At 43.8% G+C, this 15,775-nt stretch overlaps 1 protein-coding gene across 2 annotated transcripts in view; it reads right to left on the bottom strand.

Moving 5' to 3' along the window:
- Positions 1-15,775, bottom strand: part of ECM1 (extracellular matrix protein 1) — a 73,842-nt gene that overhangs the window by 29,225 nt on the left and 28,842 nt on the right. Inside the window, exons 2-3 of one of the 2 annotated variants that reach the window (XM_068253238.1) lie at positions 15,263-15,382; positions 1,244-1,363 (exon numbers count right to left, since the gene is read on the bottom strand). In XM_068253238.1, coding sequence (XP_068109339.1) covers positions 1,244-1,363; positions 15,263-15,382 — 240 coding nt within the window. The remainder of the gene's footprint in view (positions 1-1,243; positions 1,364-15,262; positions 15,383-15,775) is intronic. The other variant, XM_068253239.1, reaches the window with a different exon arrangement.

Below are 15,775 nucleotides of genomic sequence, written 5' to 3'. Positions count from 1 at the left end.
GTGAACTCCATGTGCCCTGAGAGTAATGGGTGCCTGGATAAGACCTCTCCTGGATGGTAAACAGGAATGTTTCATACATGTGTGCTTAGGCATTAGATGACAATAGCAACTAGAATATCAAATTTGGGACATGCCTTATCCCTCAGACCATGTGACTGCTGTTATACACAGCAGTCAGATACACTAAACTTGTTAAAGGATTCCCTGTGTAGGTGTGGCTCAGGGTGTGCTGCATGGACACACACAGGAGCCAAGTTGCAGATGGCACAGACTTAACCCAGAGAAATCTGAGATGCCCAAACAGGCAGTAGTTGCAATAATCTTGGCAGACAAGCAGTCATACCAAGCAATAAAACAAACAAAGTCCGTAATGAATAAAAGGGTTCAAGACCCAGTGCTGATGCAGGTCCAGATCCTACAGTCACAGCAAGCCTAGCCTCCCATATGTCACACTCGAGGCCATGTGCCAAATTAATAAAAGCAGCACCCACACAGGCACAAAAGCACACTGTATGCTAGAAACAGAAGTCCACTTACCTGTCTCATCTACATTAAAGGACACCTTTACTGCACCTGTGCAGTATACTCCGGACAATGTGGACTTGATTGACAATGGCGCTTGTGCAAGCACAGTAGAGGACGACCTTGCGAGGTCATCCTCTGCAGCGGCGGGGACCCCGGGCCGGAGGCTGAGAGCGGAGCTGAGACGTGGGACAGGTCAGCTGCAAGGTGCTGGAGGAAGCACCGGGTTAAGTAGATCTTTTTTTTAAAGGACTCTGGACATTCCTTTTAAACAGTCACTTGGGAAAAAAAAAAAAATCTTGTTCCGTTGACATGCTTGTCCTGGATTTTCTCACAGCAAGTGTGTGTGTGTATGCAAATATAGTCCCACATTTTATTCTAGTAATCTCCAGCCTTGAAGAACCTCAATAAATCAAATCCTATATGTTCACAAATAGTGATGGTCAAGTCTAGGAGAACTCACGGAGAAGCATATGATCAGTTTGGTCAGGTGATTTGCTAGTCATGTGCCAAAGCAGGATGTGACCAAAGCGAATCAGAGCTTTGCAAATCTATCAGCTGATAAAACAAAGCACATGCTTCTCCATGAGTTCTCCTAGACTTGACCATCACTCTTCACAATTTCACTATTAGTTTTACATATTGTTACCACCATGACTTTCTTAAAAGTAGGGTTATTTTCACGGAATGCCTTTATACTTTAGAGAGAAACTAAGTTTACCTTCACGTTGCGCTATTGGAAACGCAAGCTGCACTTCTCTCTGGGACATGTCAAGTGGAAATGACAGCTCCACTTCTTTCTGGGCCAAGTCAAAGTCGTCTTCCGCAGGACCTTGTACATCTGAAAGGAGGTCAAAACATTTTTATCTCAATAATTTGTATTACTGGAACACCAGAAAAGAGGTACAACATACAGATTACAATGCTGTGTACACAATCTTAACATTGGTATTGTAACATTCCAACATTCATTCAATTGACAGTAGTAAGCATTGATAATGAACTATTAAGATATCCAGGGCTGTGGAGTGAGCAATTTTTTGGTACCTGGAGTCAGAGGTTTCATAAAATTGAAATGAACACTGTAGCGTTCCATTTCAATTTTGGGTACCTGGAGTCCCAATTTGGGTACCTGGATCTCCTTAACATATCCTGCAAATTTAGGGTTCATACACTGAAGACTTGGAGTTGGATGATTATTGCACAAACTCCACAGCCCTGAAGATATCTAAAGAGCATTTGAGATTAACGGCAATCAACACTGAACTTTGAATCCTCTACATTTTACACCCTATCTTATTTACCACCCTCTCCCCTCCTTTCCGCCCTATCCCTGGTGAGCAAGAGCACCCCAAATGTATCCCATTCAAGAGCCTCACATGAAACAAAGGTTTCCTCCCATCCTTCACATCATATCATGCTACAACCTGAGAGGTCAATCAATCGTCTCTCTCCCCCTCAGAGCCAGTTTAAGCAACAATGGGGCCCCAGGGCAAAATAAACCTGGGGGGCCCCCCCAACATATACCCCGGAACAAAAATCGGCATTAGGGGACCTTTTTTGCAGCTGGTATAACAGGGTGTGAAGTCCCAATCGGTCGGAGCTCCACATTCTGGCTATCCCAGCCTGCATGGGGGACCCCACATAATTTATTTATTTTTTTTAAATTCCCACACTCTAAACATAAAAAAAAAAATTGAGAAAATAGAAAAAAATGCCAGGGATCTTCATACAGCCATATTGCGGCTGTATAGCGATCCCTGGCCAAAGCGCTGCGGCTGCGTATAGACCCCCTGGAAACCCCGTCAGGAAATTTATTGCGCTTTCGTTTGATGCATGTAAAATTACACTACCGTTAGGTTTGCTACTAAAAGTGACATTTACCGCATTTACAAGTATACTTTTTTCCTTCGAAACTTGGTAAAATCGATTTTCTCAAAAACTATAAGGTCTTTTTGAAAAATTGTTTTTTCCTCTTATTCCTAATGATCTCCTTAACATATCCTGCAAATTTAGGGTTTCTAGCCTTTAAGGTGGATTTGCTATTAACCATTAAAGAGGAGCTGTTAGGTATAAGGTCTCAGAGAAAATAAACACATATATCAGTAGCTAAAGATTGGCTGTACTTACATTACATATGCATTTCACTGTCCACGTTTGGATTTCACAGAATTTGTATATAGTATATGCAGAGATAGATGCTCCTGACAGCTCATGGCAGGCTCCATGTTTTTCTGTCAAATGTGTCGTCATGTCCTGCCTGCTTCCTGATCACAGAAAAGCTCCTACTTGAACAACACAGTGTGCAGTGAATATTAATGAGCCATGTGGCTAGGAACAATAGCTGACTCCTGCAGAGTACTCTGCCCCGAGATTTATCAGTGCTACAAGCTCGACTGATTACAAGCTTCTGGAACGTCTCATTAGCAGCCGAGGGGAGGGCCCCAGAATGCTTTGCAGTTTAGTATGCGGCTTGCGTCTTTATGGGTCTATAACAGACTTGCTGATAAGCACACATCAAAGGTAACTGAGATTTTTATCTTCACTAATGGCTTTTGAGATTCCTTCTAAACTGTTTAACACAGGAGAATAGAGGTTTAAATTAGCTTCTGCAGCCTGACAGTTACTCTTTAAAGTCGGCAGGTTTTTAAATGTGTATTTTTTTTTCCTTTGAAACTTTAAAATCGATTTTCTCAAAAACTATAAGGCCGATTTGAATTTTTTTTTTTCCTCTTGTAGCCACTGGGGGCCCCTACAAGCTCTGGGGCCCTGGGGCAGCTGCCTCCTTTGCCTTAATGGTAGCGCCTGCCCTGCTCCCCCTCCCCTCATGATCAGTCTCTTTAATTGGAAGTTTGGAAGTGAACCCTGATAGTCACAATCACCAACCAGCATCATGGTTTCCATATTAGTGACGTTGTTTGAGAACTGGAAGTCTGCAGCTGGCAATAAACTGTAAAAGTCATTGTAGATGAGGAAACAATCAATATTTTCCTGATAACGTACTTTGTCTACAAAGTTACACCAGCAGCTATTCTATAATATTGTAGCAGATGCTTTGTTGATATCATTCAAACCACTGCAGCCGTTAGCTTTGTAGTGTACAGTACAGTTCAAAGCTACGCAAATTATACTCTCAACCACCCCTCATATGCCAGCCTACCCCACATTCCAGAGTGTACAGGCAAGTCTGATCACTACTCGATAAATAACTCAATTAGATTTTGATTGGGCTACTTTATTTTTGTGTGGATTTTTATTAGATTCTAGGTTTTAACTGACTACAAAATTGATATTTAAAAGGACAGCTGTAACAAGAGGGATATGGAGACAGCCATATTTATTTCCTTTTAAACAATACCAGTTGCCCGCTGATCCTCTGCCTCTAATACTTTTAGCTATAGACCCTGAACAAACCTATGCGGATCAGGTGTTTCTGACAATGGCTATCATTCATAAAGGAGCTGTCGGTAAGGAGAATTAGTGCGGGAAAACACCGCTGCCGGTGTTTTAGACTTCGGGCTGCTGATTCATAAAAATGTATCCAGTTGCGGTAGCAGTGCGGATATTCCCCGAACTAAGCAGGCGGTAGGCTTGCGGAGACACGGAAGCAGCCGAGTTGATACATTTATCCGTGTTCCGCTCTGCTGCAGCTGCCTGGGAGGTCTGTGTGTCTCCATTCACTTGCATTGGTATCGCCACATCAAAGGGAGCGGTATTTCCCGACCTCACACCGCTTGCGGTGATCTTTATGAATTAACATTTTGCTACATTTTTTACAATAATCACCGCACAAGGCAGTGATTTATCACTGTGCTCGGTAATGTCAGCTTTTGATGCGGAAGGAGCCTTTATGAATGCAGATTTTGCTACGTGTGCGGTAAAGTCAACTGTTTTAAGCATTTCCGCATGCGGAAATGCTTTATGAATGATAGCCATTGTCAGATGCTTGTTTCAGGTGTGTGATAGACACTACTGCAGCCAAGGAGATAAGCAGGGCTGCCAGGCAACTAATATGGTTTAAAAGGAAATAAATATGGCAGCCTCCATATTCTTCTCACTTCAGTTGTCCTTTAAAACAAAAAAACACACATTGCAGACAAAAATTAACAGGGCAATCTCTTGTATCTTTAAAGTGAACCTGAACTGAGTAAAATTATTTGAAATAAACACATGGGGCTTGATTCACTAAAGCGTGCTAACAGCTAGCACGCTGGTAAAACTGAGTTTAGGCATGATAAAACTCTGTGTGCAAAGTCGCGCGCAACCGCGCAGCGCCCATTAAACCCTATGAGACGTTGCGCGCGCACGGGACTTTGCGCACGAGTTTTTATTCCTCAAAACGGTGCTAACCTACTTAGTGCAATGGTCATCACGCCCAAAAGTCTTTAGGCGTGCTAAGTAAGTTAGCACCGCTTTGTGAATCAAGCCCATGATGTAGCTTCAAATTAATGTCATATTTTATCTCATCATAAGTTCCTCTCAGAAGCTCACCATTTTCTTCTTACAGTGATCCCTTCCAGTTCTGATAAGATTTTGTCAGAAATGAAATATACCAGTTGCTGTCAGTTGTATATCAGCTGCTGTCAGTTTCAACTGAATGTGCAAGGCAATGTCCATGTTTTCCTATGGCTAAAGTGGGTGATATTCGAGTTTAACAGTGTGCTGACCAGGAAGCTGTAATGGGGTAATGGCCATTTTCAAAACGGAGGACAGAGAATTCCATCGATCACTGGATAAACAGGACGCAGGAGAGGAGAAAGATTGATGAGCAGACTACATGGGAGGGAAGTATGACCTATGTATGTTTATTTTGACTTTTTATTTTTAGTTTAGGTTCTCTTTAAAGTCTCAATCTACAAGAGATGCATTAGAGGGGGAAAAAAAGAAAAACACAAAAAAAACACATAATGAAAGCAGTCTGGACATGCCTTGGAAAATTTGTTGGCATAGTTTAGTGCAGGCATGCTGAGACTAACCCCTAACTGCCTCTAGGCGGTGAGTTAACGGGATGTGAGCTGGGTGAACTTTTCTGACAACATGTAAAGCCTGCAAGCTTTATGAGTGCACCCATCTACAGGGCCGCACTGAAGCTCACAGCAGGGCACCCTCAGCGTGTGCAGAAAGCAGTGTGCCCTCTGATCACAACAACACATTTGTAAAGCGCTTTAGCTGGTCTCAGATCAGTACATAGTTGCAGAAAAAAAACTTATATGATCCTAAATACCAGACTAAACAGGTGGCTTTTCAGCTTTGATTTAAATGCCTCTAATGCTGGAGCTGTCTTGATTGGGTTTGGCAAGGCATTACAAAGGGTAAGGGCAGCATGACAGAAGGCTCTGGCTTCAAAGGTTTTGAGTTGGACTCTGGGGGTGGTCAAATTATTAGATCTTGTTGATCTGAGGTTGTGGGTGGTGCAACACAGTTGTAACAAATGCTTGAGGTATCCAGGTCTAGGTCGTGTAGAGGAGGGCTTCCCAACCTTGTCCAACAGTGCATGTGTTGAAATCCACAGAGGTAGTTAACCAGCTCTGCGGAGACCTCAATTAACTCACCAGTGAATGTTTGTGGTTTTCTGCAAAACATGTACTGTTGGTGGTACTGTGCTGGAGGACACGGTTGGGAAGCCCTGGTGTAGAGATTTGAATGTTAGCAAGACAGTTTTGAAGATTATTCTCCATTTTGTGGATAGCCAGTGAAGTAAGCAAAGGATTGGTTTTATGTGGCAATGGCGGGGTTGGCTTGCTATCAGCAGCATTATACACTAACTGCGGGTCTTTATTTGGAAGGCCTGCATAGAGGGCATAGCAATTGTCCAGCCACCATGTGATGGTGTGAACAAGGGTTGGAAGATCCTCTCAAGTATTAGTGCTTAGTTTTTGCATTGTTCCTTACGTTGGGAAAAAAAAAAAAAAAGAAAAAAATGTTTTACAGCTGAAATTTGATTCATGAAAATTGATTACCCATTAGTAAACTTAAAGAGACACCTGAAGCAAAAAAAAAATGATATTATGATTTGTATATGTAGTACAGCTAAGAAAAAGAACATTAAGATCAGATACATCAGTTTAATTGTTTCCAGTACAGGAAGAGTTAAGAAACTCCAGTTGTTATCTCTATGCAAAAAAGCCATTAATCTCACCGACTTTCAAAGTCTTGGAGAGGGCTGTTTTCTGACTTTTATTATCTCAACTGTTCCTGAACTATTTACTTTTCCTCTGCCAGAGGAGAGGTCATTAGTTCACAGACTGCTCTGAAAGAATCATTTTGAATGCAAAGTGTTGTGTAATCTGCACATATTAGAGAATGATGCAATGTTAGAAAACACACTATATATCTGAAAATAAAAATATTAGAATATTTTCTTTGCTGCTAATCTTCTAGTAATTATTCATAGTGCACAACCAATTCATTATATTTTTTTTTTCGCTTCAGTGTCTCTTTAACCACTTGAGGACCCACGCTTTACCCCCCCCCCCCCCCCCTTAAGGACCAGCGCTGTATTCTGTGATCTGTGCTGGGTGGGCTCTGCAGCCCCCAGCACAGATCAGGTAGCAGGCAGAGCGACCAGATCGCCCCCCTTTTTTCCCCCCTATGGGGATGATGTGCAGGGGGGGTCCGATCGCTCCTGCCTGCCTGAGGTTTGCGGGGGGGGGGGGCACCTCAAAGCCCCCCTCAGCGGCGACATTCTCCCCCTCCCTCTCCTACCTCCCTTCCCCGGAGATCAGAGACTGCACAGGAACAGATCTGTCCTGTGCAGCCTCTAACAGGCTCCTGCCTGTCATGTGACAGCGATCCCCGGCTGCTGATTGGCCGGGGATCGCTGATCTGGTACAACGCTGCTACTGTTAGCAGCGTTGTACAAATGTAAACAAAGCGGATTATTTCCGCTTGTGTTTACATTTAGCCTGCGAGCCGCGATCGGCGGGCCGCAGGCTATTCACGGAGCCCCCTGCCGTGAATTGACAGGAAGCAGCCGCTCGCGCGAGCGGCGGCTTCCTGATTACTTAGCCTGCAGCTGCCACTTTGCCGGCGCGCGTTCGGCAAGTGGTTAAGCTGCGCACAGTGCTATAAAAAAAAAAAAAAAAAAAGTTTGAGTTTCCAACCCTCAGTGGTCCTGAAAAGGGGAGCTGCTTTGCCGCTAGGCACTGACCTCTGATGAACCTTAGTTTCTTCAGCATTTAGTTTAAAGGGATACTGTAGGGGGTCGGGGGAAAATGAGCTGAACTTACCCGGGGCTTCTAATGGTCCCCCGCAGACATCCTGTGTTGGCGCAGCCACTCACCGATTCTCCGGCTCCGCCTCCAGTTCACTTCTGGAATTTCTGACTTTAAAGTCAGAAAACCACTGCGCCTGCGTTGCCGTGTCCTCGCTTCCCCTGATGTCACTAGGAGCGTACTGCGCAGGCACAGACCATACTGGGCCTGCGCAGTATACTCCTGGTGCCATCAGCGGGAGTGAGGACACGGCAACGCAGGCGGAGTGGTTTTCTGACTTTAAAGTCTGAAATTCCAGAAGTGAACCGGAGGCGGGGCCGGAGCATCGGGGAGTGGCTGCGCCAACACAGGATGTCTGCGGGGGACCATTAGAAGCCCCGGGTAAGTTCAGCTCATTTTCCCCCGACCCCCCTACAGTATCCCTTTAAGGCAGTTTTCATTCATCTGCTCTTGGAGCTCAGCTAAGCAAGTGTTTATTGTTTGGAGTAAGGTGTGAAACATCAAGTTTGAACAACAAATATAGCTGAGTGTCATCAGCATGCGATACTAGTAGGATTGGACGTTGAATCTCTTTTTACGTCCATTCCTAACGATGTGGGAAGACGAGCGGTTAATACGTTCTTGGCTAGATTTTACCCCAACCAGGATTCCCACAATGACTTTGTGGATACTATGCTTCATTTTATTTTAATGAACAATTTTTTCACGTTCAACCATCGATACTATCGTCAGCGACGGGGCGTGGCTATGGGGGGCGGCCTGTTCCCCATCATATGCCTGTCTCCACTTGGGCGCATGGGAGGAGGAGGTGGTCTATTTGGACCAGGCATATCGGGAACACGCCGCCCTCTGGCTGCGCTATGTGGATGATGTGTTCCTGCTTTGGACAGGTTCCATTGAGGAATTGCATAGTTTTGTGGCCCGGTTGAATCAGAATCCCTACAATATTTTTCTCACTTACAAATTCAGCAATACTGAGCTTGAATTTTTGGATATCAGAATAAAAAGAGACGGTACAGGCATCTCAACCTCTACTTTTAGAAAAATTACAGCGGGTAACACATTACTACATTATGAGAGCGCTCATTTAAAATCCCAAAAGTCTGCAGTTCCTATAGGCCAATTCTTACGCCTAAGGCGAAATTGTAGTGATACTGAAACCTTTAAAAGAGAAGCCTTGGACCTAAAAATAAGATTGAGGGCTAGAAATTATCCCAACAAACTATTAAGGACAGCTTATTATAGAGCCCTAAAGACAAATCGAGAGGACCTATTGGTCAAAAAGCCACGTACCAATGTACAATTTTGTCCTAGACTTATTGCCACATATGGCCCCAATTGTGACAAACTTAGGGACACCCTGCAACGATTTTGGCCCATTTTGCAAAATGACACGAAAATAGCGGAAATAATAGGCCCACGACCATTGCTGACTGCAAGGCGCAACAAAAATCTTGCAGACATCTCGACTCAGTCTGAATATAGGTCTAAGAAAAATCCTTCCTTTTTACAAAAACGTAATGGGATGACTCAGTGCAAAAAATGCTCAGTGTGTCAGTATGTTGACAAAACAGATCATTTCACCAATTCAGCAGGTGATCAGATATAGGATATAAGGTGTCCTTTGGATTGCCTAAGCACCTTTGTTGTCTATCAGATTACATGCCCCTGTGGCAAATATTATGTGGGTAAAACCGAGCGTGAGCTACGTACTCGGATACAGGAGCATGTGAGAGCAATAGTAGATTCTGCTAAGCCAGAAAAAAGAGACAAAACTCCAATAGCATCCCATTTTGCGGAGTTTCATAACTCCGATCCGTCAGGCTTAAAATTCAAGGCCATATATCGATTGGATCCGGGAATTAGATTCTGCAACATGGGAGCACAATTAATTAAAAAAGAAAGTTTTTGGATCTACCAACTAAAGACTTTGGTCCCACATGGCTTGAATGTGGATATGAATTTAAAGGTATTTTTAAATAAGTAAATTTTCATTATGAATTGGATTGGGTTTCTTAACCCCACCTTGATGGTTGCTATGTGAGAAATACTTTATGTGTAGCTATATCTGTTATGCTATTAGCATGAAAATTGCCCATTATCCGCAATTTTCTAATTGTCCACAAGATGTCCTCAATGGACCCTAACAATGCCAGCTAATCCCTCTGTCTCCACTAGATGGAGCTCCTCCCTGGCCCTGCATTGATTGGGCTCGGTAGTATAAATATAGGAGTAAGATGGGAAGGCTAACGTGATGACGTAGCACGTCCTGAAGAAGCTCCGGTGGGCGGGGCGAAACGCGTAGACGTCATGCTACGCTTGTCTTCATGCTGGGAGTCGCTGTTTGATCCTTAGGAGCCGCCGCCATTGCTACACATATGAGTCCGTGCTGAGCTGCCGCCACAGTTGCACTATCTGCCACTTGGGACTGCCTGTGAACTTGCTACAAAGTCCGGACATCAGATAAGATAAGTGCTGCCTATGCCTTTCTCTGAGCCTAAAAGCTAAAACCAAGCACAAGGCAACTTGCATAGACTGCCTGCTGGCCGCAATAGACGGCATGCATCCGCCACTTGGGACTGTCTGCGAACTTATTACGCAGTCCGGATGACAGATAAGACGAGTGCTGTTTTTGCTTTTTTTCAGTCCTAAAGCCTAATTGAGCGCAATCTAACATGTATTGGGATTTGCGAGCTACGCAGGTCAGATGGACGTGCGCTTTTATAACAGCATTTGATACGCTTTGTGGACACTGTACACTTGTGGTAGCTCTATGGCACTATCTGCAGGCTAGGAAGTCTCCATCTATGCAGATCTATGTACGTCTGATGGACATTTACCACACTAAGAGTGCCAGTTTGCCACTTTGACTTTCTGTGTCACCAAGTGAGGCCGCAACAAAAGCATATCTACTCAGATGAACTTTGCTTTATATGCATGTATGATTGGCACTTCAATCTCTGGACCGATCCTATGAATTGGAGTCATTTATGGCTCATCTTTACAGCGACTAGGTGGCAATACTGCGTATTTTTCATTATCAGCGCAAAACTGTGATCAGGCTGTGAACATTATAGATCTTTTGGCCAATGACTAAATATGTGGAAAATAGTCTGACGTAATATTGTATATTTTTGTCAGCCCCATATGTCTCTTATGGCATAGGACTCAATGATTTAATTCAATCTTTCTACAGCGGCTCCCAGCAACATCAAATGTATTGCTTGCTGGCATATGTGTATTCTATGAATAGATGTTATATTAGATCACATTGATTGCACCGATTATCCTCTGTGAGGGGTGCCCTTTAAAATTATACAATGGCTACCTATTAGGTCCCTCACAGTATTTAGGATATGGTGCATACTAGGTCTTCTTTGCAGCTGTATCCCCACGCTGGCCCTTGGTCTTAGGTTTGTTACTTGGTATGATCAAGCTGGTTGTGCCTATTTCCTACCTCTGAGAGTGGTTATGACCTTTTTCTATGATACACTTTATTCAAAGTTTAGGTCACCTCATGAGGCGGAGATGGGTATCCCCAGTTTGGACCCGATTGGATAGGTTTATGGGGCTTATCCCTGTCCTAGTATAGTGGACCCCTGGCACTTTATTCTTGACTTAGGTTGTATATTGCTTGACACCATTGGATCATATTGGTCATGTATATCTATGCCCTCCGTGAGTGGTTATGACCCTTCATTTTGCGTTATTTCTATTGTGGTCTCCTCGCGGAGGTAGATAAGGATATCGCCAAGGTCCATTTGCTATTTGAAGGCTGTATGAATATCCTTTAGGCCCCTCCCTCCTCTTTCAATAGGCTTAGAGGTGATAGTCTCTATACATATAGATATACCTATTCCTATCTGATCAATTTGTCCTGCCTAGTCACAGGTTCCTCTAAGGGCCAGGATATGAGCATTGCTGGAAAAGATCTATCTACTATGGAGGTTCCCCCTGGGTGATCGGTGTCAGCAGCAGCACTTTGTATTGTATTATCATACATTTCTGTGTCAGTATTCCCTGACATTAAATATAGTGTGCGTGTATATGCATAATTGAATTATTTATTACATATTCATATTTTCAATAAAGTGTAGTATTTTTTGAGCAGCATATACTGGTTTGTGCTTTTTGGTTTATTTTTTGGAGTTACTGGTTACCAGTGCTGGGACCTACACATCACGCATACTACTTTTTTGAGCAAATTTATCCCATTATTGTACACAGACCATACTGGGCCTGCGCAGTATACTCCTGGTGCCATCAGCGGGAGTGAGGACACGGCAACGCAGGCGGAGTGGTTTTCTGACTTTAAAGTCTGAAATTCCAGAAGTGAACCGGAGGCGGGGCCGGAGCATCGGGGAGTGGCTGCGCCAACACAGGATGTCTGCGGGGGACCATTAGAAGCCCCGGGTAAGTTGGTAAGTTCAGCTCATTTTCCCCCGACCCCCCTACAGTATCCCTTTAAGGCAGTTTTCATTCATCTGCTCTTGGAGCTCAGCTAAGCAAGTGTTTATTGTTTGGAGTAAGGTGTGACACATCAAGTTTGAACAACAAATATAGCTGAGTGTCATCAGCACACAAATGGTATCAAACCGCATTTTTGGTTGATTTGTATATTTGTATGATTTTTCCAAGTGGCAGCATGTAGATGGTGAACAACAAAAGGGACTTTATCGAGGCCTGGGGCACACCGTATTTTAGTGGTACAGTGCTGGACCAAAAAGTCCCCAAGGCTATCCTTTATGTTCTTCCAACCAAGTAGAAGAACTACTGGAGGACTAAGCCATAAATGCAGTAAAAAAAACCAAAGCACACTATATGCTAGTAACAGAAGGCCACTGACCTTTCTCATCTGCAATAAATGACACCTGACGTGTGAGGGCAATGGAGGCTGCCATATTTATTTCCTTTTAAACAATACCTGTTGCTGATCTTTGGCTGCAATAGTGTGAATCACACTGAACTGAAACAAGCATGTGGCTAGGCAGAGACACCCGATCTGCATGCTTCCTCAGGGTCAATGCCTAATGTAGCCCATAAACCTAAAGTACAGTTAGACTAACATTTATACTGTGAGCTGCTTCTATATTTGCAAATAACTGATAAAGGACCACTTTCGCGAAAAAAGTAGGCAGTTAAAATCTAACAGAACCAACAGGTTTTGGGCCAGTCCATCTCTTCATGGGGAATTCGCAGGGTTTTCTTAAGGCCTGTTTCCACTACACGCGTATTTGGATGCAGAAAAACTGACTCCAATGAATGCCTATGGGAAAATCTGCATCAGAAAAATCGCGTTTAGTGGAAACAGGCCCATAGGCATTTAATGGAGTCAGTATTTTTGCATCCAATCTGCATGTAGTGGAAATGGGCCCTATGGGAAATCTGCATCAGAAAAATTGCGTTAGTGGAAACAGTCGCATAGACATTCATTGGAGTCAGTTTTTCTGCATCCAGAATCTGCGTGCAGTGGAAACAGGTTAAAGAGAAACTCCGACCAAAAATTGAACTTCATCCCAATCAGTAGCTGATACCACCTTTTACCTGAGAAATCTATTCCTTTTCACAAACGGATCATCAGGGGGCCCTCTATGGCTAATATTGTGGTGAAACCCCTCCCACAAGAAAAGTTCAAACTTTTGGCAGTTTCCTGTCTGTGAACCTTGTTGCATTGTGGGAAATAGCTGTTTACAGCTGTTTCCAACTGCCAAAAACCATGCAGCAGCTACATCACCTGCCAACAGTAAAATGTTCACTGGAGTTCCTCTTTAAACTTTGCTACTGCTGTTCAGTTAGGGCCTATTTCCACTACACGCAGATTTGATGTAGATTGGATGCAGAATGGATGCAGAAAAACTGACTAATGAATTCTTATGGGCCTGTTTTCACTAAACGCGATTATTCTGATGCAGACTTCCCCATAGGCATTCATTGGAGTCAGTTTTTCTGCATCCATTTTGCATCCAATCTGCATCAAATCTGCGTGTAGTGGAAACAGGCCCTTTATAGACTCCAATGAATGCCTATGGGAAAATCTGCATCAGAAAAATCGCGTTTAGTGGAAACAGGCCCTAAATGCTGTTGAAAGCAAACTGACAAAATAGTGTGCAGGCTATTTAGGGAGGCTGGCTGGTATCTTACTATTTTAGCAGTTAAAGGGGCACTATTGCTAATTTCATCTTATTTCGACCCTTTAGCATACATATGCGTTGTTGGAGTAATTATGTTTCTCAGTATGTAGTCTTATACAAATGTATTTGATCACTGGCAATAAACATTTATAGCAAGGCAGTGACGTCGGTAGTATTACCTTTCCGACGCCAATGTAGACTAAACCATTATGTAATAGGGAAGCATCTGTTACTGATCAGTGAGCGGCCGTTATATTATTCACCCCTCTGGCCAGCTCATGTATTTCTTTTCCTACAGAGCAGGCACTCAGCAAACAGCCAATCAGGATTTCTGTACAACGATCCTCCTTAACCACTTGAGGACCACAGTGGTAAACCCACCTAAAGACCAGGCACATTTTGGCTAAAATGGCCACTGCAGCTTTAAGGCACAGCTGCAGGGCCGCACAACACGAGTTATTTCCCACCCCCCCCTTTTCCCCCAACCAACAGAGCTCTCTGTTGGTGGGGTCTGATCGCCCCCCAGTTGTTTATTTTTTTGTAATAAATATTTATGCTAGGGTTATAAATAAAAAAAACCCGCTTTCCTCTCCCTCCCCCAGCCAGCCTATCACAGCGATTGGCTGTGATAGGCTTCAGCCTATCACTGCCGATCACTCTCTTGTCTTGTCACTCTCTTGTCACCCAGGGGGTGTCACACAGCTGTCCCCAGTGCAGCGCTGCTGCTGATATGCAGTGCAGCGCTGCTGCTGCACGATATAAATAGACGGTGATCAATAGCCGCTCGGAGACTGAAGAGGGGGCGGAGCTCCGCCCCCCGAGCATGAGATCGCATGCAAATTAGAGCCCCAGGACTTGACGCCAATTGGCGTTAGGCGGTCCTGGGGCTGCCGCCGCGGCCACGCCCATTGGCGTGGGGCGGTCATCAAGTAGTTAAACAGTCACTTGAAAAAGAGATCTTGGTTAGGTGACATGCCTGGCCTGGGTTTTCTCACAGGAAGTATGTACTGATATATGCTAATGCAGTCCCACATCTTATTCTAGTAGTCTCCAGCCTTGAAGAACCTCAATCAATCAAGTCCTTTATGTTCACAAATAGTGATGGTCAAGTCTAGGAGAACTCATGGAGAAGCATATGATCAGTTTGGTCAGGTAATTTGCTAGTCATGATCATGTGCCAAAGCAGGATGTGACCACAGCGAATTAGAGCTTTGCAAATCTATCAGCTGATCAAACAAATCACACACTTCTCCATGAGTTCTCTTAGACTTGACCCTCTTCACAAAAAGGTTTCACTATTAGTTTTAAACATTGTTACCACCATGACTTTCTTATAAGTAGGGTTATTTTCACGGTATGCCTTTAGTTATACTTTGGAAAGAACCTGAAGTTTACCTTCACGTTGCGCTACTGGAAACGCAAGCTGCACTTCTCTCTGGGACATGTCAAGTGGAAATGACAGCTCCACTTCTTTCTGGGCCATGTCAAAGTCGTCTTCCGCAGGAACTTGTACATCTGAAAGGAAGTCAAAACATTTTTATACTCATATGCCGTTTAGTTAACGGTCAGTCTCTTTTTTTAATCTCAATTTTTATTACTGGAACAGATGAAAAACATACAGATTTCAATACGGTGTACACAAGCTCAACACCGGTATTGTAACATTCCAACATACATTCCAGGGGCATAACAATAGACCCTGCAAGGGATGCAGGCACAGGGGGGCCCAGAAGCCACAGGGGTCCCCGTGGGGGGAGAATTTTATTTTCCCTGTCCTAAGATACTGACAACTAAGGGCACAGAAAGGTGAAAAAAAAATTTTGCTCTCTGCACAATTGTTCTAATGACTGCATCTGCTTATCCACTGATAAGGAATCATACAAAGTTTTGCAGACAAAGATTTGTAGA

This window comes from Hyperolius riggenbachi, chromosome 9, assembly GCF_040937935.1.
Source record: "Hyperolius riggenbachi isolate aHypRig1 chromosome 9, aHypRig1.pri, whole genome shotgun sequence".
Taxonomy (NCBI): Eukaryota; Metazoa; Chordata; class Amphibia; order Anura; family Hyperoliidae; genus Hyperolius; species Hyperolius riggenbachi.
The sequence above is the reverse complement of the archived record's forward strand: the minus strand, read 5'-3'. Positions and strand labels throughout refer to the sequence as shown.